Raw genomic sequence first — 26,891 nt, forward strand, 5'->3', positions numbered from 1 at the left:
AACACAACAGCATATGTAAACACATACACACAAGCATATAAATACTAGCATGCATGCATAAACATACATGCATACACATAAAATGCATACGCACACACATTCATGCAAAAACTTGCACGTTTATGTAATGTGTTTATGCATGCATGCTTGTATTTGTAGGTGTGTGTGTGTGCTTATGCATCTGTGTATATGCAGTTGTGTTTATACATGCATGTTTGGTTGGTATATACAGTATGTATGCATATGTGTGTGAATATGTATTTTTCTGTGTATGCATGTTTGTATTTGCGTGTATGTGCGTATGCATATGCACATTTATGTATGCTTATGTTTATGCATGCATATTTTGTGCATATGCATATTTTTGCATATGTATATGTCTGCATATACATGTTTGTGTGTATGCATATGTGTTTGTGCATGCATGTTTCTATTTGCTTATGTGCATGTGTTAGTGTATATATATATATATATATATATATATATATATATATATGTGTGTGTGTGGGTATGTATGTTTGTGTGCATGCATATGCATGTTTATGTAAGTTTGTGTGTAGACAATAAGACATTGCGCTCTTTCCAAAATCGAGGTTCGCATTACCTGTGCGCTCGTCTCACACTTCACACGTTCACTGCAGACGCAATGCAAACAGCAGCTTTCCCTCATAAAGCCATGCAAATGTTGAGTTATCGGCGTTCCCGGCTAAGCCTGCCGAACGCTGTCATTTGGCACGCATCCCTGTCTTGGAGTCTTTCTCAGACGCTACAGATGTGAGTTTTAAGACCATCTAAGCGCTCTCGTGCACAAAGTAAGATGGCGAGCTTTACAGAGACGCTCCTTTGTTCATTGTTGGGCTAAATTGTCTTGTGATCTGTGATGTTTTTTATTGTTGGGATTTCGGTGGCATAAGTAATCCCTACTTGTGTTTTATTCCGTATATAAACACAATGGAGAACATTGCTGCGCTTTTTAGACTCGACAAACACACACAAAAAAAGCCTCGCTTCAGTATTGTGTGTCAGATACTGTGGAATCACGCAACAAATCCTGCGCAAAACAAAGAGGAACTAGCTTTGTCTTTGTCTGGGTTTGTGTGTTAAAACAAAAGACACAAGAAGTAGGAGACAAAAGGGAACAGGCGAGGGAAAGAGGCGATGCCGATGATGAAGATTATGAGATTTACAGACACACCGACACCAAAATGAGACTTTCTGAAGATGCGCAGCTCTTCGGATGTGAGCATGCGCTATTTATTTGCATTAGCCTTGCGGTCTGGCACTGCAAATGCTGTCACAGAGCCAACCAAATAATAAAAATAAGTTAGAAAATATACTATTTTTGAATTATTTTTATTTGCAACAGGTAAAACAGGTAAAAATATCAAATATTCAGGTTTCAAATATCATGATTTTATGTTCTGGAATGAAGAGTACAATTGCATGCAACATGATTAATAGAGTATTTTTGAAATAATTTTAAGAAGTGAACTTGTCTACAAGTGCACAATTGCAAAAAAAACAAAAAACAAAACATCTGAAAAAAGATGGTTATCAAATGCTGTCACAGCGCAAAACACACATATGTACATTTTATTGTGCACAAACAATATATGCACATTTTACACATTTTTCTTATATATATATATATATATATATATATATATATATATATATATATATATATATATATATATATATATATATATATACATATATATATTAGAAGTATTAGCCCCACTTTTAATTTTTTTTTTCTTTTTTAAATATTTCCCAATTTATGTTTAACAGGGCAAGGAAATGTTTACAGTATGTCTGATAGTATATTTTCTTCTGGAAAAAGTCTTTTAATTCAGCTAGAATAAAAGCAGTTTTTAATTTTTTTAAACACCATTTTAAGGTAAATATTATTAGCTCCTTTAGGCAATTTTTTTGGATAGTCTACAGAACAAACCATCGTAATACAATAACTTGCCTAATTCCCCTAACCTGCCTAGTTCCCCTAATTACCCTAGTGAAGCCTTTAAATGTCACTTTAAGCTGTATAGAAGTGTCTTGAAGAATATCTAGTCTAATATTATTTACTGTCATCAAGGCAAAGATAAAATAAATCAGTTATTAGAGATGAGTTATTAAAACTATTATGATTAGAAATGTGCTGAAAAAAAGATCACTGTTAAACAGAAATTGGAGAAAAAAATTAACAAGGGGTGAATAATTCAGGGAGGCTAATAATTATGACATCAACTGTATATATGTTTTTGCATGATTTTTATTTGCACAACAGGAAACTATTGTTTCAGATATCATGATTTTGTTCTGTACTGAAGAGTTTAATGGCAGAAAAATGGTTATCAAATGATGTCACAAAGCAAACCGAAAATCTGTTAGAAAATAAGTTTTGTTTATTTATATATATATATATATATATATATATATATATATATATATATATATATATATATATATATATATAAAATGCATAGTTTATTTACAAAAAACAGACCACATTTTATTCATTTACAAATATTTATGTTCTGCATTTATAATGCAAAAAGGTCATTTATCAGTTTTTTATATACTGTATTTAATGCTGCAATGGATTTAATTGATGCATCTTGGTTGGGCAGTGTGTTTATTTGATGTGTCTTGATTCATTCCTAACCACATGCTACATCTTCACATAATCTAATATCCACAAAACTCTGTCCACACTTCAGATGTCGTGTTCGAGAGAAGAAGCGACACCGCTAATGTTGACTACGAGATTTACAGAGAAAGTGCAGCAATCCCAGCTCTTCAATCGGCTATATATATATATATATATATATATATATATATATATATATATATATATATATATATATATATATAAAATAGAAATGCATTACTATAGATAATTGCATAGAGTATATTTACAAAAACAGACCCCATTTTCTAATATTGTGTTGTTTGTTTTTGTTTATATTTAATGCTGCAATGTATTTATTTTTTCCTTTTTTGATGGGCAATGTGTTAACATGTTTACAAGTGCACAATTGCAAAAAAAAAAAAAAAAAAACATCTGAAAAAAGATGGTTATTTAATGCTGTCACAAAGCAAACCAAAAATCTGTTAGAAAATAAGCATGTTTTATATATATATATATATTCTAGAAATAAATTAATATAAAGAATTGCATGTTTATTTACACATGACCCCATTTTAGTCATTTTCAGATCTTTATGTTCTGCATTTATAATGCAAAAAAGGTCAGTAATCAGTTTTTTATATACTGTATTTAATGCTGCAATGGATTAGTTTTATGCATCTTGGTAGGGCAGTGTGTTTATTTGATGTGTCTCGATTCATTCCTAACCACATGCTACATCTTCACATAATCTAATATCCACAAAACTCTGTCCACACTTCAGATGTCGTGTTCGAGAGAGGGAGCGACACCGCTAATGTTGACTACGAGATTTACAGAGAAACCAGCACCAATCCCAGCTCTTCGGTCGGCTCCTGCGCGCCGTTTACTTGCGGGCTTTTGGCACGGCAAACACTGTCACAGAGCCAACAAAAAATCTGCAGTGTCTGCCGCATTTTATCAGCGGCGGCTCCTCTCGAAACAAACACGCACGCAAATCCCGTTCCAACTTTTTTTTTTGTTTTTTTGCGCTTGCACATAATTGTTCAACTTTATAACTAATGCCAAAGCTGTAACGGCGGCCGGGGTTAATTTTTCGACGTGGCGAACGTGCCAAATTGCCAAATGTATTCAAAGCGACGCAACCCCCAAACAGCACCGCCGAACTCAGGTGCATTTCCCGCATGCGCCTGCCAAACGCCTCCCAGAAGGTGCGCCATGATGTTTTTTAGGCCTTCGTGATTATATTGATCTGCGAGGCCGTTTAATGAGGGCTGTTTTGCATGGGGGTCTCAGCCTAGAATGCAATCAGCCGCTTTGAAAAGAATTTAACAAGTGCGCGGCTCCCCCACTGGCATGGCAGAATTTTAATGCGCCCGATAGGAACCTCCGAAACCGAGCGGATCGGCTTCACCCCTGAATCTCTTCACCAGAGTCTCAGTTCTAGCAGGGTCACGCGCCGCTGACTGCGATGCAGTTTTGATGTGGGATAAAGACTGTTTTTAGCGTGCCTTCTTCTTCTGCACCTTTCAGACTTTGTCGGCACTCTGGCCTGGTGCCCACTGATGTCATGGAAACTGTTGTATTGGTGCGAGTGATTCATGTCCGCTCGGCCTCCCCCACATGTCACTGCGTTTTTTTGTTTTTTGTTTTTTTTTTAACCCTTCCCCCTGCTTTTAAATAATCATCCCGGTGTGTGTTTCCATGCGGCTTTATTAAACCCAACTGGACGTGATGACGAGTTTAATTATGTGCTTTTTCGTCTTTTTACGTCTGAAACTTCTTCTGTTGTTCGTTTTCTCCTGTGATGTTTTGTTATTATTGATTAGTGTCCTGTGCAATAATTGCATAATAATATAGCAGATATTTATTTATAGATGAGAAGCTTTCATTTATGTTGCTTTTAATGCACAAAATATGCCTTACTAAAAGCTTTTGTCTCATTTCTTGTTCAAATATCTGAATATTCTTTGATCAAGAAGACTTTTCTAGACAAGCACACTTCAAACTAAAACAGGTTTAATTTTACTCACACCATTAGCAGATTATTTTGCTTGTTTTAAGGAAAAGCTTACTTAATCTTGAGGTGTGATTTCTAAAAGCTAAACATTTTTGACTTGCCCAGAAAGTGCTCGAAGAATTTTTTTAATATTTTAACAAAATAAAGACAAAATCTCTAAGTAAGAAAAGCATGTTTAATGCAGTGTTGCACTTATTTTTCCCATCTTTTCAGGATAAACAAAAGTATTTATATGCTTGCATATGGTACAAATTTTGCATTGCAAATAATATAGCAGTTATTTATGATGTTTATTTTTGTGATGATGGTTATTTAGATGAGAAGCTTTCATTTATGTTGTTTTTAATGCACAAAATATGCCTTACTAAAAGCTTTTGTCTCGTTTCTTGTTTAAATATCTGAATATTCTTTGATCAAGAAGACTTTTCTAGACAAGCACAATCCAAACCAAAACAGGTTTAATTTTACTCACACCATTTTTACAACATTTTTTTTTTACATATTTTGCTTGTGTTGAAGAAAAACTCACTTCATTTTGAGGTGTGATTTCAGAAAGTGCTCGAAGAATTTTTAAGATATCTGGACTAAACCAAGACAAAATCTCTAAGTAAGAAAAGCATGTTTAATGCAGTGTTGCACTTATTTTTCCCTTCATTTCAGGATAAACAAAAGCATTAATATGCAGACATATGGTTTGTGCCGTCAGTCAGGATATTTGACGTTTCCTCATAGCTTCACTGAACCCAATTGGACATGATGACGAGTTTAATTATGTGCTTTTGCGTCTTTTTACGTCTGAAACTTTCTCTGTAGTTTGTTTTCTCCTGTGATGTTTTGTTATTAGTGATTAGTGTCCTGTGCAATAATTGCATAATAATATAGCAGATATTTATTTATAGATGAGAAGCTTTCATTTATGTTGCTTTTAATGCACAAAATATGCCTTACTAAAAGCTTTTGTCTCATTTCTTGTTCAAATATCTGAATATTCTTTGATCAAGAAGACTTTTCTAGACAAGCACACTTCAAACTAAAACAGGTTTAATTTTACTCACACCATTAGCAGATTATTTTGCTTGTTTTAAGGAAAAGCTTACTTAATCTTGAGGTGTGATTTCTAAAAGCTAAACATTTTTGACTTGCCCAGAAAGTGCTCGAAGAATTGTTTTAATATTTTAACAAAATAAAGACAAAATCTCTAAGTAAGAAAAGCATGTTTAATGCAGTGTTGCACTTATTTTTCCCTTCATTTCAGGATAAACAAAAGTATTTATATGCATACATATGGTACAAATTTTGCATTGCAAATAATATAGCAGTTATTTATGATGTTTATTTTTGTGATGATGGTTATTTAGATGAGAAGCTTTCATTTATGTTGTTTTTAATGCACAAAATATGCCTTACTAAAAGCTTTTGTCTCGTTTCTTGTTTAAATATCTGAATATTCTTTGATCAAGAAGACTTTTCTAGACAAGCACACTTCAAACTAAAACAGGTTTAATTTTACTCACACCATTTTTACAACATTTTTTTTTTACATATTTTGCTTGTGTTGAAGAAAAACTCACTTCATTTTGAGGTGTGATTTCAGAAAGTGCTCGAAGAATTTTTAAGATATCTGGACTAAACCAAGACAAAATCTCTAAGTAAGAAAAGCATGTTTAATGCAGTGTTGCACTTATTATTCCCTTCATTTCAGCATAAACAAAAGCATTAATATGCAGACATATGGTCCAATTCTTGCTTTGCAAATAATACAGCAGATATTTATGTATTATATAGATATTTATATTATTTTATAGATAAGAAGCATTCATCTTGCTTTCAATGCACACAATATGCCTTAAATATGACTTAAAGCTTTTGTCTCGTTTCTTGTTCAAATATCTGAATATTCTTTGATCAAGAAGACTTTTCTAGACAAGCACACTTCAAACTAAAACAGGTTTAATTTTACTCACACCATTAGCAGATTATTTTGCTTGTGTTTGGGAAAAACTCACTTCATTTTGAGGTGTGGTTTCTGAAAACAAAACATTTTTGACTTGCCCAGAAAATTTTGGACTAAAGACAAAATCTCTTAGTAAGAAAAGCATGTTTAATGCAGTGTTGCACTTATTTTTTTCTTCATTTCAGGATAAACAAAAGCATTAATATGCAGACATATGGTTTGTGCCGTCAGTCAGGATATTTGACGTTTCCTCATAGCTTTATTGAACCCAAATGTACACGATGACGACTGTAATTATGTGCTTTTATGTTTGGACTTTGTCAGAAAAACATTTAGTCTCCCACTCAGAGCGTTTCAGTATCTGATAATAACCCACATCCTGAACCGGCCTCGTGTGTGTGTGTGTGTGTGTGTGTGTGTGTGTGTGTGTGTGTGTGTGTGTGTGTGTGTGTGTGTGTGCTGTTAAAGGGGTTTTGTGTAAGTTTTGGCTGGCAGACATGAAAAGCTCTTTGAGCGCTTCTTTAAAGATGAACTTGGCACGAGAACACAGTGGCACGTCCAACCCCCGAACCTCGACCTTGACCAATCAGGGCTCTCCGCAGTCGCCCGTGTGCCAGATACACTTTCATAATTCTATCAGAGACGCCGCAGCTCTCCGGCTCCTCATCCAAAACGCTCTTCTACCTTGTCTTTCTTTTTCTCCGCCGTCAAAAAAACAACCTCTCTCTAACTATTTTAAGCCGATGAGCTGCTAAATGTGATTTTTTATTTTGGCTTCTCGTGGCTGAAACATGCTGCATGTTCAGTCCAGGAGTTTACGCTGAAGCGCATTTATGAAATCACCCGGTCCAGCTGCATGGTGTATTTTTGTGTGCGCTGCATGTGCAGAGCTAGAAAACGATGATAAAAACATGTGCAAATTATTTGTATTGAACATTTAAAAAAACATGCACTTCCTTTGTGTACTGTATACAAGAATATTTTTGAAAGCCACTTATTTGTTTTATTGTAAAATGCAAAGGCAAAGTTCAACTTTTTGATTTGCAGTTTGTGACTATTATTTTTTAAATAAAAAATGCTTGATTGTGTATATATAGTGTGCTATATTTATACAATTTTAGAGTTCATATATTCATATAAATAAAAAAATTATATATATATATATATATATACATAGTAACTATCAATATTTGTGTGTGTGTGTGTGTGTGTGTGTGTGTGTGTGTGTGTGTGTGTGTGTGTGTGTGTGTGTGTGTGTGTGTGTGTGTGTGTGTGTGTGTGTGTGTGTGTGTGTGTATGTGAGTGTGTATATATATATATATATATAGAATACCAACAATGACAGTAATGTATTGACAGTAAAAATGACAGTAAAAATTACGAAAACAACAATAAAAATATGACAGTAATAACAACAACACCAGTAATAATAATAATAATAATAATAATAATAATAGTAATAAGAATAATAACAATAATAATAATAACAACAATAATAATAATAATATATACAAAAATAATAATAACATCAACAACAACAATAACAACAGCAACATTAATAATAATTATAATGATAATAATAATAATAATAATAATAATAATAATAATAACAATAATAATAATAATAGCAATGATAATAATAATAATAATAATAATAACAATAATAATAATATCAAGGATAATAATAACAATAGCAATAATAACAATAATAATAATAATTATAAAAATAACAACAACAACAACAACAATAATAGTAAAAATAATAATAATAATAATCATTAATATTATAATTATTATTATTATTAAACAAGAGTAATAATAATATTTAATAAAATAATAATAACAGCAACTACAATAAAAATAATAACGATAACAATAATAAAAAATAAAATAATAATAATAATAATAACAATAATTAAAATAACAATAATACTAATAATAACAACAACAACAATAAAAATTAAATTAGCAATATTAACAACAACAACAATAACAATAATAATAATAATAATAATAATAAAAATAATAATAACAACTGCATTATTAAACAAAAATAATAATATTTAAAATAATAATAACAACAGCAACAACAATAAAAATAAAATAATAACAATAACAAAAATATAATAATAATAATAATATTAATAATAGTAATAATAATAAAAATAATAAAATTAACAACAATAATAATTATAATAATTGTAATAATAATAATCATCATCATAATCATTATTATTATTATAACAATAACAATAATATTTAAAATGATAATATTAACAAAACCAACAACAATAAGAATAAAAATACTAACAATAACAAAAAATATAATAATAATAATAATAATAATAATAACAATGAAAAAATAAAAATAATAACAACAACAACATTAATAATAATAACAACATAAAGTTTGCTTTTACAAAGCCCAGTTGTGTGTGAAGTACAGATGTATTATTCTGTCTCTGCCGCTTTGTCTAGTGATTTTTTTCCCCATTACCTCAAACATTACGTGTTGTTTAAGATACAGATATTGATTTTAATGTCTGACACCTTTGGTAGCCGTATACCTGCGACTCCCGGAATATTTAGATTAGCTGTCAGATACTATTAGTTACTGGAAAACCAAGCGAGACAATCAGCAGAGTTTCCTGCAATAAAAGTGAATATTCCTGCACCTGCTCTCGGCGGCGTGTTTCAGCTCACAGCAAGAAACGTCACTTTACGTCTGAAAGTACTTCACATTTTCTCCTATTAATTAATCATTAGTGTCTTACGCAAGAATTGCATTGCATAATTTACCAGTTATTTGTTTATTGGCGAGAAGCATTCATTAATGTTGCTTTGCATGTATTTTTTGGCAACACTTTAGAATCATGCTCCATTAGTTAATGTGTTTATTAATATTAGCTAAGTGTGAATAATCTTGTAAAGCTTTTATTAACATTTACTAATGCATTATTAAAATACACAGGTTGCTTGTCCACATTAGGTAATAACACATTAACTTCTTGTTAATTGATAAATATGAATAAGAACTGTAATAAATGTGTTACTAATTGTTTTTTAATGCTAGTAAATACAGTATCTAATGAGCCATTATTTAAAGACTGCCTAAATAAATGCATTTCTTACTTTGTTTCTAGTCCAAATATCTAAAACTTATTAAATCAAGAAGCTTTTATTAGGCAAGCAAATAATGTTGCCTTGGTTTGAGAAATAATGTGCTAAAAATGAGCGAGTTTGTCCCATAAAGCAAGCAAAATAATCTGTAAACGGGGAAAACAAAATAATAAATTTCTTTTCTTTTGACATATGTTTATCTTGTTTATTTCATTAGCCCATTACTTAGCTTGTTTTAAGGAAAAACTCACCTCAATTTTAACATAATTTCTGGAAACAAGACAAAATGTTTTGCTCATTTTAAAAAATGCTGCTTGAATGAAAATTATTTTCATGTTTGGAAAATTGTTTTCATGCTTTCAAATTTGTCCTTCATTTCAGGATAAACAAAAGCATTAGGCTTATGCACTTATTATTTTTGTTTTGCTCATCAAATATTGTGCTTTCAGTCAGGATATTTGAGTTGGTTTTTCTGTGGATAAAGTTTAAGGAAAAACACATTTTCTTTCGGTGGATTGTTTTTTAAATCAACACAATGTGTTTTGCTCATCTAGAAAATGATTCTTGATTGAAGAATTTGTAGATATTTGCACAATAAATGAGACATTTTTTGCATTATTTATTTCTTAAATCAACGCAATATATTTTGCTGATCTAGAAAATGCTTCTTTATTGAAAAATGTTTACAAAATCTTTAGATATTTAGACTAGACAAAAACTGAGGGCTCTATTTTGATGGTCCATGTGCAAAATGTAAAGCGCAGGGCGCAAACGCATTTAGAGCGTGTCAGAATCCTCTTTTGCTAATATAAGGGTGGAAAATCCGCTTTGCACCGTGGTGCATGATATAAAAGGGTTGATTTTATTTTCTTAATGAGTTATAGGTGTGTTTTGAGAATAAACCAATCAGAGTCTCATCTCCCATTCCCTTAAGAGTCAATTGCGTTGCGCCATTGCGCATTTGCTATTTACATGACATAAAGTGGAAAAAATGAGCGTTTCGCTAGCAAGAAAACAGTTAAACAGGGCAATCAGCGTGAGAACGAAAGATAAATATTAACTTTCACTTTCGCTCTCGTGGATAGGGAAACCTTGTATGCACAGACATCCATTAGCCTATAAATAATTAATTTAATTTGTTAAGCGCAAAGATTTGTTTTAAAACTGTTTCTAAATTCAGTTCTAATTTCCAGCAAACGAATAAATGAACAATAATAATGAAGTGTGCTCAAAAACCTGAGTTATATCCTAAAACACATGCTGTGCCCCATATGGTCTAAAACCAGACAGGTGGACAAATCTGTGTTTTTAATAAAACAAATATAAATATGGATATAATAAATAATACTGCTAATAATAATAACATTATACAAAAGCAAATTGTTATGAATGAACTGAAAAAGCCTCCTGAGATGAAGAAGGCATGAAGGTAGTGGTGTTTATATTTATGTAGGCTAGAAAATAATGTTTTGTAATATTTTAATAATTTATATCCCATATATATCCTTATTATATCCTATATATATCCTAAATATTTCATTATTTTTCATATGTAAAGATATTTGCGTATTGTTCATCAAAAAAAAAAAAAAGAACCTGAACAATTGGAAGATAAATGGACTAAAAACAAACAAAAGCTTCTTTTTTTTGCTATGCACAAATATTTCCTTAATTTCAGCATAAACAAACACATTAAGATCTATGCAGTTTTTATTTTTGTTTTGTACATCAATTATTGTGCAGTCAGTCAGGATATTTTCTGCGGAATAAAAGAAAAACTCACTTCATTTTGACATATTATGGCTTAAAACAACACTATTTTTACACAGCTAAAAAAAATAAATTGTAGATATTTGGACTAGGATTATTATTATTAATTTTTTTGCAATGCACCTATTTTCTTTCTTTTATTTCAGCATTAACAAAAGGGTTTAAGCATACCAATTATTTTGAAATATTATGTCTTTAATCAATGCAATGTTTTGCTCATCTAAAAATGTTTCTGGATTGAAGAATCTGCAGATATTTGAACTAGAAACAAGACATTATTTTGCAATGCATCTATTTTAGCATAAACTAAAGCATTAAAACATATGCACTTTTAGTTTTGTTTTTGCACATCAAATATTGTGCTGTCATTCAGGATATCTGAGTGTGATTTTGTGTTTGACATTATTTCTTAAATCAACAATATTTTTGCTCATCAAAAACAACAAAAAAAACAAAATAAATGGAGGATTGGAAGATAAATGGACTAAAAACAAAAGAAAAGAAGCTTCTTTTTTTTTGCTATGCACAAATATTTCCTTAATTTCAGCATACACAAACACATTAAGACCTATGCAGTTTTTGTTTTTGTTTTGTTCATCAATTATTGTGCAGTCAGTCAGGATATTTTCTGCGGAATAAAAGAAAAACTCACTTCATTTTGACATATTATGGCTTAAAACAACACTATTTTTACACAGCTAAAAAAATAAATTGTAGATATTTGGACTAGAATTATTATTATTATTTTTTTTTGCAATGCACATATTTTCCTTCTTTTATTTCAGCATTAACAAAAGCGTTTAAATATACAAATTATTTTGAAATATTATGTCTTTAATCAATGCAATGTTTTGCTCATCTAAAAAATGTTTCTTAATTGAAGAATCTGCAGATATTTGAACTAGAAACAAGACATTATTTTGCAATGCATCTATTTTAGCATAAACTAAAGCATTAAAACATATGCACTTTTAGTTTTGTTTTTGCACATCAAATATTGTGCTGTCATTCAGGATAAGTTTAAGGAAAAACATTTTTATTTTAACATATCACTTATTAAATCAACACAATATATTTTGCTCATCTAGAAAATCTTGAGGTATTTAAACTAGAAACAAGAGCGGTGTACCTATTTTCTCTTGATTTCTGCATAAACAAAAGCATTAAACATATGCACTGTATTATTTTTGTCTTGCACATGAAACATGGTGCTGTCAGTCAGGATATCCGAGTGTGTTTTGTGTGCAATAAAGCGGGCTGTGTTTGTGCGTGCGGCCCGTGGCTTTGGCTGTGATTCAAGCGTATCTCACGGTTGTGTTTTTTCGGCGGGCCTGCGGTCGGGTTTATGCTAGCGGAGGGTCGGAGATGAAGGGCGAAGACGCTGCGAGTCCCCGGGGCCAGAAAAACGTCCCTCAAATCAAACCGGATTAAAAGCGGAGGACGCCCCGCCACGCTGGAGCCGCTCCATATTTGTTTTCCACAACGGGACGGGGGAGAGCAAAACATTGTGTAGCTTCATTTTCTCCAAGAAATTGCCTGTCAGGAGACATCATTTCCAAATTATTGTTCATTATTAGAAGCCTTCAGCTGCCTAATAGTGCGCTGTTACTTCCCAAGTACACATTCACATGTCTTTTCCCCTGTATATTACTATATATATATATATATATATATATATATATATATATATATATATATATATATATATATATATATATATATATATATATATATATATTTATTTATGTATTTATACAGTTAAAGTCAGAATTATTAGCCCCCCTGTTTATTTTTTCTCCAATTTCTGTTTTTCTTTTGAACTCATCTCTAATAACTGATTTATTTCATCTTTGCCATGATGACAACAAATAATATTAGACTAGATATTCTTCAAGACACTTCTATACAGCTTAAAGTGACATTTAAAGGCTTCACTAGGTTAATTAGGTTAACTAGTTAGGTTACAACAATGGTTTGTTCTGTAGACTCTAAAAAAAAATTGCCTAAATAGGCTAATAATTTTGTCCTTAAAATGGTGTTTAAACTATTAATACCTGCTTTTATTCTAGCCAAAACAAAACAAATAATACATACACACACACAAATATATATATATATATATATATATATATATATATATGTATGTATATATATATATATATATATATATATATATATATATATATATATATAGTAAAAAAAGTCTTGTTTTAAAAAGTAATATGCTAAAATTAAGCCAGTTTTTCCATAAAACAAGCAAAATAATATTATTTTTCCTTTTAATATATGGATACACTACCTGACAGAAGTCTTGACGTTGATCTCAGTTGTAAGAGCAACAAATAATAACTTGACTTCTAGTTGATCATTTAAAGTGTCAGAAGGTGGATTTCTCTGCTGAATCATCTGTTGATCTGCATCTCAATCATCACCAATACTGCAGAAGACCTACTGGAACCAGCATGGAGCAAGATTCTCAGAGAAATCAGTCAAGTTTGGTGAAGGAGAAATCATGGTTTGGGGGTCATTCAGTATGGGGGCGTGCGAGAGATCTGCAACATCAACAGCCTGAGGTATCAAGACTGCTGCCCATTACATTACAAACCACAGGAGAGGGACAATTCTCCAGCAGGATAGCGCTCCTTCTCATACTTCAGCCTCCACATCAAAGCTCCTGAAAGCAAAGATCAAGGTGCTCCAGGACTGGCCAGCCCAGTCATCAGACATCAACATTATTGAGCATGTCTAGGGTAAGATGATGGAGGAGGTGTTGAAGATGAACACAAAGACTCTTGATGAGCTCTGGGATCCTGCTGAAGGCTTTCTTCTTCATTCCAGATGACTTTATTAATCAGTGATTTGAGTCATGTCAGAGATGTATGGATGCAGTCCTCCAAGCTCATGATGGAGTCAGACACAATATTCATTCTGTCTCCACTGCAGCAGGACTTTATATTCTATACTGGACATTATTTCTGTTCAGTGATGACACTTTAGTGTGAGCAGAGTCAGAGCTTACTGTCCTCATCAAATCAGTCAACATCAAGACATGATCAGATTTCATTGAGCTCAAATAAGCAAAATCTAGAGGCCTTTACCTTTCATATAAGAGACTTTTGATACCAAATGATCAACTAGAAGTCAAGTTAATATTTGTTCTTCTGAAACTAGGATACTTGACTTTTGTCAGGGGTGACACTTTATTTTGGTCCCTTTGAGTATTAGTAGACTGTCTGCTTAATATCTGCTGTTACTGCTCCTTCAACAGGTCAGTGGATGTTTGTGTGTGGAGTTTGCATGTTCTTCCCGTGTTGGCGTGGGCTTCCTCCGGGTGCTCCGGTTTCCCTCACAGTCCAAACACATGCGCTATAGGGGAACTGATGAACTAAATTGGCTGTAGTGTATTAAGGACATCCGCTGTGTAAAACATATGCTGGAATAGTTGGCGGTTCATTCTGCTGTGGTGACCCCTAAGGAGGAAAATAAATGAATGAATGAATCCTGAAAGATATGAATCAGTTCTGCTAAGCTACGAGGGAGCATAACTGTTTTAAATATTGATAATCATTACAAATGATGTTGGTAATCAACAAGGGCTCCCCCCTTTTGCAGGGCGAGTGGAGATTGAGCTCAGGTCTATCTCAAACTCCCCCGCTGCTGAGGCCAAGGCAAACTTCCTGAGAGTAAGACATTATAAAAAAGGTTTAGGCTTGTTTTATCTATAATATAGAGCACATTTGGATGGTGGGAGGAAACCGGGGAACCCGGGGAACCCGGGGGAAACCCACGCGGACACGGGGAGAACATGCAAACTCCACACAGAAATACCAGATGGCTCAGCGAGGACCCAACACCATTGGTATTCTTGCTGTGAGGCAACAGTGCTAGTCACTGGGCCACCGTGCCGCCCATTCTGGATAAAGGAGGAAGAAGGGGAGGAGGGGGGTTTCTTCCAGACGAAGATAGTTGTAGAAAGGAAATGAGGATATATATAGTGATTTGGGATCCTTTGATTGAAGGATCATAATTAGTTAATGCGGACCAGCTGGGTCAATCATGAGCACATGCTCCTCTCGAAATTAGTTTAAAACTAAACTTCACTTAGTAATGAAAAATAAACGATTAACAAAGTATGAAAGTACAATTATTAAGCACATTTAAATATGTTGGTAAGTCAAGAATAGAGCATTTGTAGCTGCTGTTATAAACTGCTTACTAACGCTTATTAATGTAGAGTTAACGTGTAACAGATCATGAATTGACTATTTGCTAATGCTTAATGAATGATTTATAGTGTGTAGTTATTATAAAGTGTTACAAACCCTCAACTACTTTTAAATACAACTGGTTTGTAAATAATGCAACATTTAATTTAGTAATGAAATACAAATCATTGACTAAGTATGAAAATACAGTTATGAAACACATTATACAGGTGCTTATAAGTCAAGAACAGAGCACTTGTAGCTGCAGTTATAAACTGCTTACTAACATTTATTATTGTAGAGTTAACGCTTAACAGATAATGAATTCACATTAACTAATGCTTAATAAATGATTTATAGTGTGTAGTTATTATAAAGTGTAAAATCTGATATTTGGACTAGAAACAAGACAGAAACTCTCAGTAAAAACAGTGTTTTATTTGCGGTGCGCATTTGTGTTGCTTCAATTTCGATATACTTGCTGCACAGCCACAATGATCGCTCCTAAATGCGAATCGATGTATTTTTTTTCTGCTGAATTTGTGCTGAGATGTGCACGTGTGATAGATTGAACATAATCTTCATTTTGTCAACGCAATTTATTAGCGCAATGATCTACAGACCCCAAAAACAAGCAAAACGGCTTGTTTTCTGTGCCTCTCAGCAGAAAAAAAAAACATATGACGTGTGTGTTTGGCTTAACATGCGACGATGCGCAGCTGGTCCTGGAGAAACTCTGAGGATAATCCATAATCTGCGGTGTGCATGAGTCAGAGCGGGTTTGTCTTTGACTAGCTGATGATTATGAGCCAGTTATTATCCATAACAAAACCACTTATTCATAGGTTTCTCCCGTGTAATGAGGGGCTGTCATGCATGTGTGTGTGTGTGCTGAAAACACCCTGTCAAAAAACACAGAGAAACTTGAGCGTGACTCAGGCGTCCTAAAGAAAACAGCGGGAGAAATCAGAAAGTCAGAGATCAGAGCAAAGCGATATTATTAGCATTGAGACATCAGATAATGAGCGAATGCACTGCAAAATAGGCTCTTTGGCTGGTCGTATTTGTTTTACTTGTTGGATTTTTTAGACTAGTGAAAAGAAGGTCTCTGGTTTGAGTCCAGATTGAGTCAGTTGGCGTTTCTGTGTGGAGTTTGCATATTCTCCCTGTGTTGGCGTGGATTTACAGTATATACAAACAAAATTATTCATTCTCCTTTGAGTTGATTAATAAATGTGTGTATATATATATATATATATATATATATATATATATATATATATATATATATATATATATATATTTGTGTTTGTTTGTTTTTGTTATTTATTTATTTGGGTTTTGTCTGTTTTGTTATTTATTTATTTATTTATTTGTGTTTGTTTTTGTTATTTATTTATTTGGGTTTTGTCTGTTTATTTATTTATTTATTTATTTATTTGGGTTTTCGTTTGATGTTGTTTATTTATTTGTGTTATTTGTCTGTTTTGTTATTTGTTTATTTATTTACTTATTTGTTTTGTTTTTGCTTGTTTTGTTTATTTATTTATTTGCTTGTTTAATTATGTGTTTTTTTATTTATATTTTTTATTTGTGCTTTATTTATTTATTTATTTGTTTATTTGATTATTTATATTTTTTTATTTGTTTGTTTGTTTTTGTTGATCTATTTGTGTTTTATTTATTTATTTGTTTTTTATTTGTTTATTTATGTTTTTATTTATGTGTTTATTTGTGTTTAATTAATTAATTAATTTATTTATTTGCTTGCTTGCTATTTATTTGTGTTTTTGTTTGTTTTTGTTATTCATTTATTTATTTGTTGGTTTGTTTGCTTATGTGTTTTTTGTCAATTATTTATTTATTTATTTACTTGTTATTTATTAATTTATGAATTTATTTATTTATTAATTTATGTATTTATTTATTTATGTATTTATTTATTCATGTATTTATGTATTTATTTATTTATTAATGTTGGTTTGTTGTAAGAAATAATGAGTCAAAAGAAAGTGTTTTTCCTTAAAACAAGCTAAAGAATCTGCCAATGGTGTCTAAGTGGAATAATCTTGTTGTACCTCTTGAATCAAAATGATTTTGCTCACCCTTTTGCAAATTATTCTGCTTGCTTTCTTGAAAAACCCACTTCATTTTGAATCATTATTTCTTTAAACAAGACAAAATTTCTTGTTAGTCCTGAAAATGTTTCTTGCTTTAAGAATTTTTAGATATTTGGACTAGAAACGAGAGAAAAAAATCTAAATAGGAGAAGCATTTACTGTAGTGTTTTGTAGTTCGTATTTTTTAAATATGGCGAAAACCTGTCAGTTTACAGCAATGGATTTTAGATTGATTGTAAAATTGTAAAATAAAATGTAAAAATAAGTTTGAGTCCTACCTGGACCAGTAGTCATTTTTGATTCTGTGTGGAGTTTGCATGTTCTCCCGGTGTTGGCGTGGGTTCCCTCCAGGAGTCCCGGTTTCCCTCACAGTCCAAACACATGCGCTATAGGGGAACTGATGAACTAAATTTGCCATAGTGGATGAGTGTGTGTGTGGGGTAGTGAGTGTTTCCCAGTACTGGGTTGCAGCTGGAAGAGCATCCACTATGTAAACATATGCTGTAATAGTTGGCAGTTCATTCCCTGTCGTGATCCCTGATAATAAGGGACTAGCCGAAGGAAAATGAATGAATTCAAGTGTGTTGAACAAAAGAAAGAAATTGAAGTCTTAAATTGAAGTCTTAATTGAAAACACACCATTAACTCAATAGAGAATAAGGACAACCTTTTTTAGAATATGTGCTTGGTGCACAGACTGTTTTTCCCCTCCTTAAAATAGCAAAAGGGTATTTTCGGACATGCCTTTTGTGCTATGCACTTTTAGTCTTTAGACTTAGATTTTTAAAAATAGATCCCAAATCTTATTTTTTGGGTGAAATATCTCTTTAAGTATCCCTTTATTTATTTATTTATTTTGATTATTTATTTATTTTGATTATTTATTTATTTATTTATTTATTTATTTATTTATTTATTTATTTATTTATTTATTTATTTATTTATTTATTATTTTTATTTTATTTATTTGTGCATTTGCTTGTTTGTTTTTGTGTTTTGTGTGCTTGCTAATTTATGTAATAATAATAATAATAATAATTCGTTACATTAATATAGCGCTTTTCTGGGCACTCAAAGCGCTTTACACAATGGGTGGGGGGATCTCTTCATCCACCACCAGTGTGCAGCATCCACCTGGATGACGCGACGGCAGCCATTTTGCGCCAGACCGCACACCACACACCAGCTGATTGGTGAAGAGGAGACAGAGTGATGATATGCCAATCATGATATGGGGATGGTTAGGAGGCCATGATGGACATAGGTCAGTGGGCAGTTTTGGCCAGGATGCCGGGGTTAAACCCCTACTTTTTTTCGAAGGACATCCTGGGATTTTTAACGACCACAGAGAGTCGGGACCTCGGTTTAACGTCTCATCCGAAAGACGGCGCTCACTGAGCAGTATAGAGTCCCCGTCACTATACTGGGGCATTAGGACCCACACAGACCGCAGGTTGGGCGCCCCCTGCTGGCCTCACTAACACCACTTCCGGCAGCAACCTAGCTTTCCCATGTGGTCTCCCATCCAGGTACTGACCGGGCGCAGCCCTGCTTAGCTTCAGTGGTCGACCATGTGAGAGTTGCAGAGAGCTAGCTGCCGGCATGTATTTATTTGAGTTTTTGTTATTTATTTATTTTTAATAATAATTTTTATTTTGTTTGTTTGTTTTGTTTTGTGTGCCAACCTTTTTAGACTATGCGCTTGGTGCACAGACTGTTTTTTCCCGCCTTAAAATGGCAAAAGTGTATTTTCAACTTTTTTTACAACAACTTTTAATCTTAAAAATGTTGTAAAAAGTGACTTTCATTGACATCTTCTTCAATGGTGTGCAGTGCCACATTGTCTGGGTTGGTGTTGTATATTACACTACAAACATCTTGTGATAAACTGCAGCACATTTTCTGTTATTTTACACTTATTTCTGTTATTACTTATACATTATTTCAAATGACTAAAATGTCAAAAAAGGTTTATCTCCATAGATTTTCAACATCAAACATTGACAGAGCAGAGATCAACATCCCATAATGCAATTCACAATCATAAATAAACACAGAAACTGTTCATTTTTACAGTGCAGGGGTTGAAATGTGATGTTAAAACTCGGCAGATACACTGGAAGAAGCTGAAAGAAAACTAATATACAAACAGAAGAGCGATTGAGCAACACATGCCGCAGCATCTGTGTTCAATGTGTGTGTGTGTGTGTTTTTCCGGAGTGATGTTCTGACTGTGGCATTCCTGCCCTTTTCCAGCTCTCTTTTGGATTCCCACTTCCAGAATCACAGCAGGATTTACAGTACAAACTGTGTGTCTAAATCCAAGAAAACACAACACATGTCCTCAGGAACTGTTCAGTGTCCAGAACAAGGAGAAAATATATTTTATTTCACTGGTTTTACCCAGTTTACTTCAGTGGTTAGCACAGTGGCCTCACAGCAAAAAGGTCACTGGAGTCAGTTGGTGTTTCTGTGTGGAGTTTGCATGTTCTCCCCGTGTTGGCGTGGGTTTCCTCCGGGTGCTCCGTATTTCCTTACAGTCCAAACACATGCGCTATTGATGAATTGATCAACTAAATTGGCCGTAGTGTATGAGTGTGTGTGTGTGTGTGTTTGAATGAGTGTGTATGGGTGTTTTAAATTGTGGCTGGAAGGGCAATTACGGGCACACGTTACACCCTACAATCATGTAGACTACCCTGATGTCAAAATGATGTCCAAGGTCAATCATTGGATGGTCTTACAATCTTTTTCTGATGGCAGTTGGCAGTTTTGTTTTTTTACTTTAATGTTATTTACATGTCAAATTATATTCATTTGTATTTTTTAAAAGTTTTTTTTTTTTTATGTTGCTTTGACGTCAAGCTGCCCGATGTTTTGTGTATACAATATATACAAACAAATCTATTAATTCTTCTTTGAGTTTATTTATTTATTTATTTATTTATTTATTTATTTATTTGGGTTTTTGTTATTTATTTATTTGTGTTTTGTCTGTTTTGCTATTCATCTATTTGTTTATTTATTCATTCAATCATTTATTCATTAATTTATTTGTGTGTTTTTGTTTGTTTTTGTTAATTTATTTATTTGTGTTTTGTCTGTTTTGTTAATTGATAAATTAATTAATTGTATTTATTTATTTATTTATGTGTGTTTTGTCTCTTTTGTAATTTATTTATTTGTTTTTTTGTTTTTGTTAATTTATTTATTTGTGTTTTGTCTATTTTGTTATTAATTGATTTATTAATTAATTGTATTTATTTATTTATTTATTTATTTATTTAGTGTGTTTTCGTTTGTTTTTGTTAATTTATTTATTTGTGTTTTGTATGTTTTGTTAATAATTGATTAATTAATTAATTGTATTTATTTATTTATTTATTTATTTATCTATCTATTTATTTATTTATTTAGTGTGTTTTGTCTGTTTTGTAATTTATTTATTTATTTATTTGTGTCTTCATTTGTTTTTGTTAATTTATTTATTTGTGTTTTGTCTGTTTTGTTATTAATTGATCAATTAATTTTATAAATTTTTTTATGTGTGTTTTGTCTGTTTTGTAATTGTTTATTTATTTATTTGCTTGTTTTTTATTTATTTATGTTTTTATTTATTTATTTATTTTTTATTTTTTGGTTTGTTTCTGTTTTTGTCATGTATTTATTTATTTATTTGTTTGCTTGTTATTTATTTATTTATTTTTTTATTTTTATTTACCAAATATTTTCCTGTTTAACAAAGAGATTTTTCAACACATTTCTAAACATAATAATTTTAATAAGTAATTTCTAATAACTTATTTTCTCTTTGTCATGATGACAGCACATAATCTTAGACTAGATATTCTTCAAGACACTTTTATACAGCTTAAAGTGACATTTAAAGGCTTCACTAGGTTAATTAGGGTAAAGTTAGGGTAATTAGGCAAGTCATTGTATAACAGTGGTTTGTTCTGGAGACTATCCAAAACTAATATTGTTTAAGGGGGCTAATAATATTGACCTTAGCAGTTTTTACATAAGCTATCTTTATGAGGACTCCCCATAACTGTAAGGAATATACAGAATATACAGTGTGCACAGTTGTAGCATCATTGTGTGTGTGTGTGTGTGTGTGTGTGTGTGTGTGTGTGTGTGTGTGTGTGTGTGTGTGTGTGTGTGTGTGTGTGTGTGTGTGCGTGCGTGCGTGTGTGTGTGTGTTTATTTAACTTTTTGTGTATATTTATTTGCTTGATCAGTTGATTTTAGAGTGCAATATATACTGTAAGTGTGTATGTGTCAGGCAATTTTGTCAGCGATGTCAAAGGCTTCGTTACATTTGCGGAGTAAACAGCACTGTTGTCTTTATTCAGGATGCAGACAGAGCTGGAGTCTGTGTGTGTGTGTGTGTGTGTGTGTGTGTGTGTGTGTGTGTGTGTGTGTGTGTGTGTGTGTGTGTGTGTGTGTGTGTGTGTGTGTGTGTGTGTGTGTGTGTGTGTGTGTGTGTGTGTGTGTGTCAAAACAGAAAAGCAGGAGAACATGAGCAGGACCCTGTTATTGAGCTCATTAGATTAAGACTGGATGATGAGGTCACAAGACTTATCAATATTTGCAGTGTGTGTGTGAGAGAGAGAGAAAAAAGGAGAGAGAGAGATAGATAGATTTGCTTGTTTTAAGGAAAAACTCCATAATTTTGACATTTTTTTCTTAAAACCAAACAAAAGCTGCAACCCAAATGGCACACTATGCACTCATGCACTATACTTATGCGCTTACACACTCAACAGCACAGTAGATGTATGTAGTGTCGTCCCAAATGGAGCACTAATGTTTTTTACTAAGTGGAAATTAAACCTGTTTCCCAGATGAAATTTGACGTTTGCCAAATCAGTGAAATAAATGAACAAAGTACCAAATAATACCTGCCGTGAGTATTACTGCATACTCCACCGGGAGGCGCTACAATCACTCTCATAGGAGAATTCTGCTTTCACAATCCAAAATAAAGTTATCCAACATGTGTGCCCGATAGCTCCGCCCCTTACGCTACGTGAGCAAAGCTGTGGTCGTTGAGTGTGTGAAGTGTCCATCATTACACACTTCATTTTACCGGTCAATGAGGTCATCATCCAGGTAATTAAAGTGCACTTATTATTTTTAATTAGTTTTCAATGTAAACGCACTACTTACACTATTGATACTACAAAATGATATAGAATAGTGCATAAGTATGCGATTTGGGACACACCTAATATGTTTTGTTTGTTTAAAAAGTGCTTCCAGATTTCATAATTTTAGATATCTGTACTACAAACTAGACAAAAGCTCTAAGCTTTTTGTTGCAAGTGTTGGTTAAAGTGTTTTCTACTGGTGGTTTGTCAAGCCCACTCAAGTGAGGAACACTTCAAAAAATGCACAATATTTTAAGGTTTCCTGATTTTGGAAGCTGGGATTGTGGATATTTCAGACGTGGAGTTGAGGGCTCTTAACAGTGTGTATGATTGATTCAACCTAGTGGTTGATGTAGGTGTTGCAGAATATACAAAATATACATATATATTTTGGGGTTTTTTTGCAGAGCAGCCGTGTCTTGATTTTGTTGGTCAAATCAGATGTTTTGATACTAACCTGCTGTGATGTTTGAAGGTCTTGAGAGGTGATTGTGAGCTTCACTATTGCTGTTCATGCAAATTCAAGCTACAAGCACACATTTTATTTACTCGGTTTACTATGTAGGTAGTTTGTTACTACAGGCTGTTTGTAAAGCCCACTCACCTGTGTGAGGGACACTTAAAAAATGCGTAATATTTTAAGGTTTCCTGGTTTTGGGATTGTGGGTAATATTTCACATGGTGGGGAGATAATTGGAGTTGAGGGTAACACAGTGTAGGATCAACCTTTCCCAGTGGTTGAACGAGGTATTGCAGTCCAAATTCAAAATGTTGGATCATTATGGTTATATTTCATTTTATTTATTTTTTTGCAAAACATTTGTGTCTTTTTTGTCTTGATTTTGTCGATGAAATCAGATGTTTTGATACTAACCTGCTGTGATGTTTAAAGCTCTTGAGAGATGTGTCTGAGCTTCACTATTGCTGTCCATGCAGACTCAAGCTACAAGCGCACATTTTATTTACTTGGTTTACCATGTAGGTTGTTTGTTTTCTACAGGTGGTTTATCAAGCCCACTCACCTGTGTGGTTGACACTTAAAAAATGCATAATTTTTTTTAAGGTTTCCTGATTTTTTAGGCTGGGATTGTGGATATTTCAGACGGGGAGTTGAGGGCTCTAACAGTATGTAGGATTGATTCAACCTAGTGGTTGATGTAGATATTGCAGTCCAATTTTTTATTTATTTAATTTTTTTTATTTTGCAGAGCGGCCGTGTCTTGATTTTGTTGATCAAATCAGATGTTTTGATACTCACCTGCTGTGATGTTTGAAGGTCTTGAGAAGGTGTTTGTGAGCTTCACTATTGCTGTCCACGCAAATTAAAGCTACAGGCCTTAATTTGCATTTTATTTACTCAGTTTACCATGTAGGTTGTTCATCTATGCAAATTTAAAAGATGAAGAAAATTATATTTTATGTTTGATTCTATAGGGTGGCACGGTGGCTCACTGCTTAGCACAAAGTTCGCTGGTTTGAGTCCCGGCTGGGCCAGTTGGCATTTCTGTGTAGAGTTTGCATAAGTTGGTAGGTCATTCCGCTGTGGCAACCCCTGATGAATAAAGGACAAGGTCAAAGGAAAATGAATGAATGAATGAATGAGTAAATGAATAAACGAATGAATGAACAAATGAATGAATGAATGAATGAGTGAATGAATAAATGAATGAATGAATGAGTAAATGAATGAACGAATGAATGAATGAATGAATTAATGAATGAATGAATGAATGAATGAACGAATGAATGAATGAATGAATGAATGAATGAATGAATGAATGAATGAATGAATGAATGAATGAATGAATGAATGAATGAATGGTCAAAACTGAGTTGATATTGATCTGTCCTTTCTTCTTTTTTACACAGGTAAATCGGAGCGAGTGTCGTATTCATATGGAAGAGACTCCAGCATTCACTGTCAGGTAAGAGACTCTACACTAAAGAATAAGTGTTTTATCTCAGATGTTTGTCATTTGGACAAAAGGAGTCAGAAGTCGTCCTGCAGTGAGAGTTTGAAAGTTTTTTATGATGAGAAATATTGAGATCTGTGACTTTGGATTGGAAAGTTTGTGTTTTGCCAGATCTGAGAACAGTTTTTAATAGTATCTGGATGCAGCCTTTATGATGCACTCTGAGACTGCATCACTAAGCGATTCAATGTCAGACACAATGCACTCAGTGGAGTGAATAGGGGTGGGGTTAGGTGACCGCATTAAAAAGCATCGGTTGCAGCTCAGATTGCACTGCACCAGGTCTGCATCCAGACCCCTCTCATAGTTTTAGACATCTTTTTATTCTTTAAAAAAAAAACCCCAGAGGAAATGTATGAGATTGCTGCACGAAAAAATCTGAAAATGAATGTGCTTCTTGTTCAAACTACACTGCAACTGATATCTTGTCTTTTTTCTCGTCCAAATATCTACAAGTTCCTAAATCAAGAAGCATTTTCTAGACATGCAAAACACATTGTCTTGTTTTAGGAAATAACATGTCAAAAATGAAGTGAGTCATTTCTTGAGGAAAGCAAAATAATCTTGTTTTTCCTTTTGACTTACGTTTATTTTGACAATAAAATTGCTTGTCCTAAAAACGCTCCTTGATTTAGGAATTTGTAGATATTAGAAACAAGACAAAAAAATCTAAGTAAGATAAGCCTTTTTGCAGTGTACTTGTTTAAAATATGCAACTTAATTATAAGATGTTCAATCCACTTAAATCTGCTAAGTAAGCTAAAAAATCTCAGTATTTTATTGGAGAAGATCTGGAAATGTCATTTTTACTGATTCCTGTGGGACTAAACAGGTTATTAAAGGGCATCTGTGATGAAAATCATCTTTTGAAAGCTGTTTGGACAGAACTGTGTGTGGGTATAGTGAGTCCACTGTCATATTGGAGTGATAGAAACACAAGTCTCTTTTTTTTTCCTGATGTTAAAACAGGATCCAAATCCCTCTTATTTTGGCCGACCGCGATGTGATGTAGGAGTGTGGTTTCCCCACCCACCCAATTGATTTGACAGACTCATATTAACATGTCTCCGTGGTAATGCGTATAAACATATCCACAAGACAGGACAGGAACAAAGCAACTGGGATTAAAAGATCTGTTCAGCTCTCTGTGATCATCTGCAGCTCAAGAATAAGCTTTGCAAGTTTAAAGTGTTTTTTAAACAGTGCAGGTTTGTAATAAAGAGAGTAAAATTGCTGTAATTCATCTACACAGTTGCTAAATCAGGTTTATTTTGTACGATAACATGACGGATATCAATACAGCAGTAGATATTAACCTGTATCCTGTCACATTTACAGACATGTGCAGGAACCACCAACATTAATTACAGCACGCTAGACCACACACAACCTAAAAGGGACACTTTCACATTTGAGTTTATAAAAAAAATACAAAAAGCGCCTCTTTTATTAGGTGTTTATTATAACACAGACAACATATACAGATATTTTAAACACTTTCAATAGTGTTTTATGAAAATTCAAAGGGTTTTCTTTAAAATGATAGCAAATTTTTGCATTTACACCTCTGCATGTGGATTTGGGAAGCTTTAACTTGAACAGAGATTAACTGGTTAAGAAACAATTCACATTATTTACTACTGACTAATTACCTGCCTATTATTAAGTTTTACATTTACATTTAGTCATTTAGCAGACGCTTTTATCTAAAGCGACTTACAAATGAGGAAAAGCAAGCAATTTACACAACTATAAGAGCAACAATGGTAAAAGTAAGCAAGTTTCAGGTGTGTAAAGTGTAAGACGCAAAACATTAGTAGCCTATTTTTTGTAATACAGGTAGCGGTAGAACCAGAGAGGCAATTGCAGATTAAGCAGGAAAGTGGAGACTAAATAGTTGAGTTTTTAGTCGTTTCTTGAAGAAACGCGAGTGATTCTGCCGTTCTG

The 26,891-nt window shown here is 32.8% G+C and overlaps 1 protein-coding gene across 15 annotated transcripts in view; it reads left to right on the top strand.

Annotated features, from left to right (window-relative positions):
• Nucleotides 1–26,891, top strand: part of tcf4 (transcription factor 4) — a 435,077-nt gene that overhangs the window by 257,599 nt on the left and 150,587 nt on the right. For all 15 annotated transcript variants that reach the window (XR_015519399.1, XR_015519400.1, XM_087299107.1 and 12 more), the window contains 1 exon segment: nt 24,841–24,896. Coding sequence is in view for 13 of the 15 variants with exons in the window: in XM_087299107.1 (XP_087155233.1) it covers nt 24,841–24,896 (56 nt within the window). In the remaining 2 variants the exon portion in view is untranslated.

Source organism: Danio rerio, chromosome 21 (genome assembly GCF_052040795.2).
Source record: "Danio rerio strain M-AB ecotype USA chromosome 21, GRCz13ab, whole genome shotgun sequence".
NCBI lineage: Eukaryota > Metazoa > Chordata > Actinopteri > Cypriniformes > Danionidae > Danio > Danio rerio.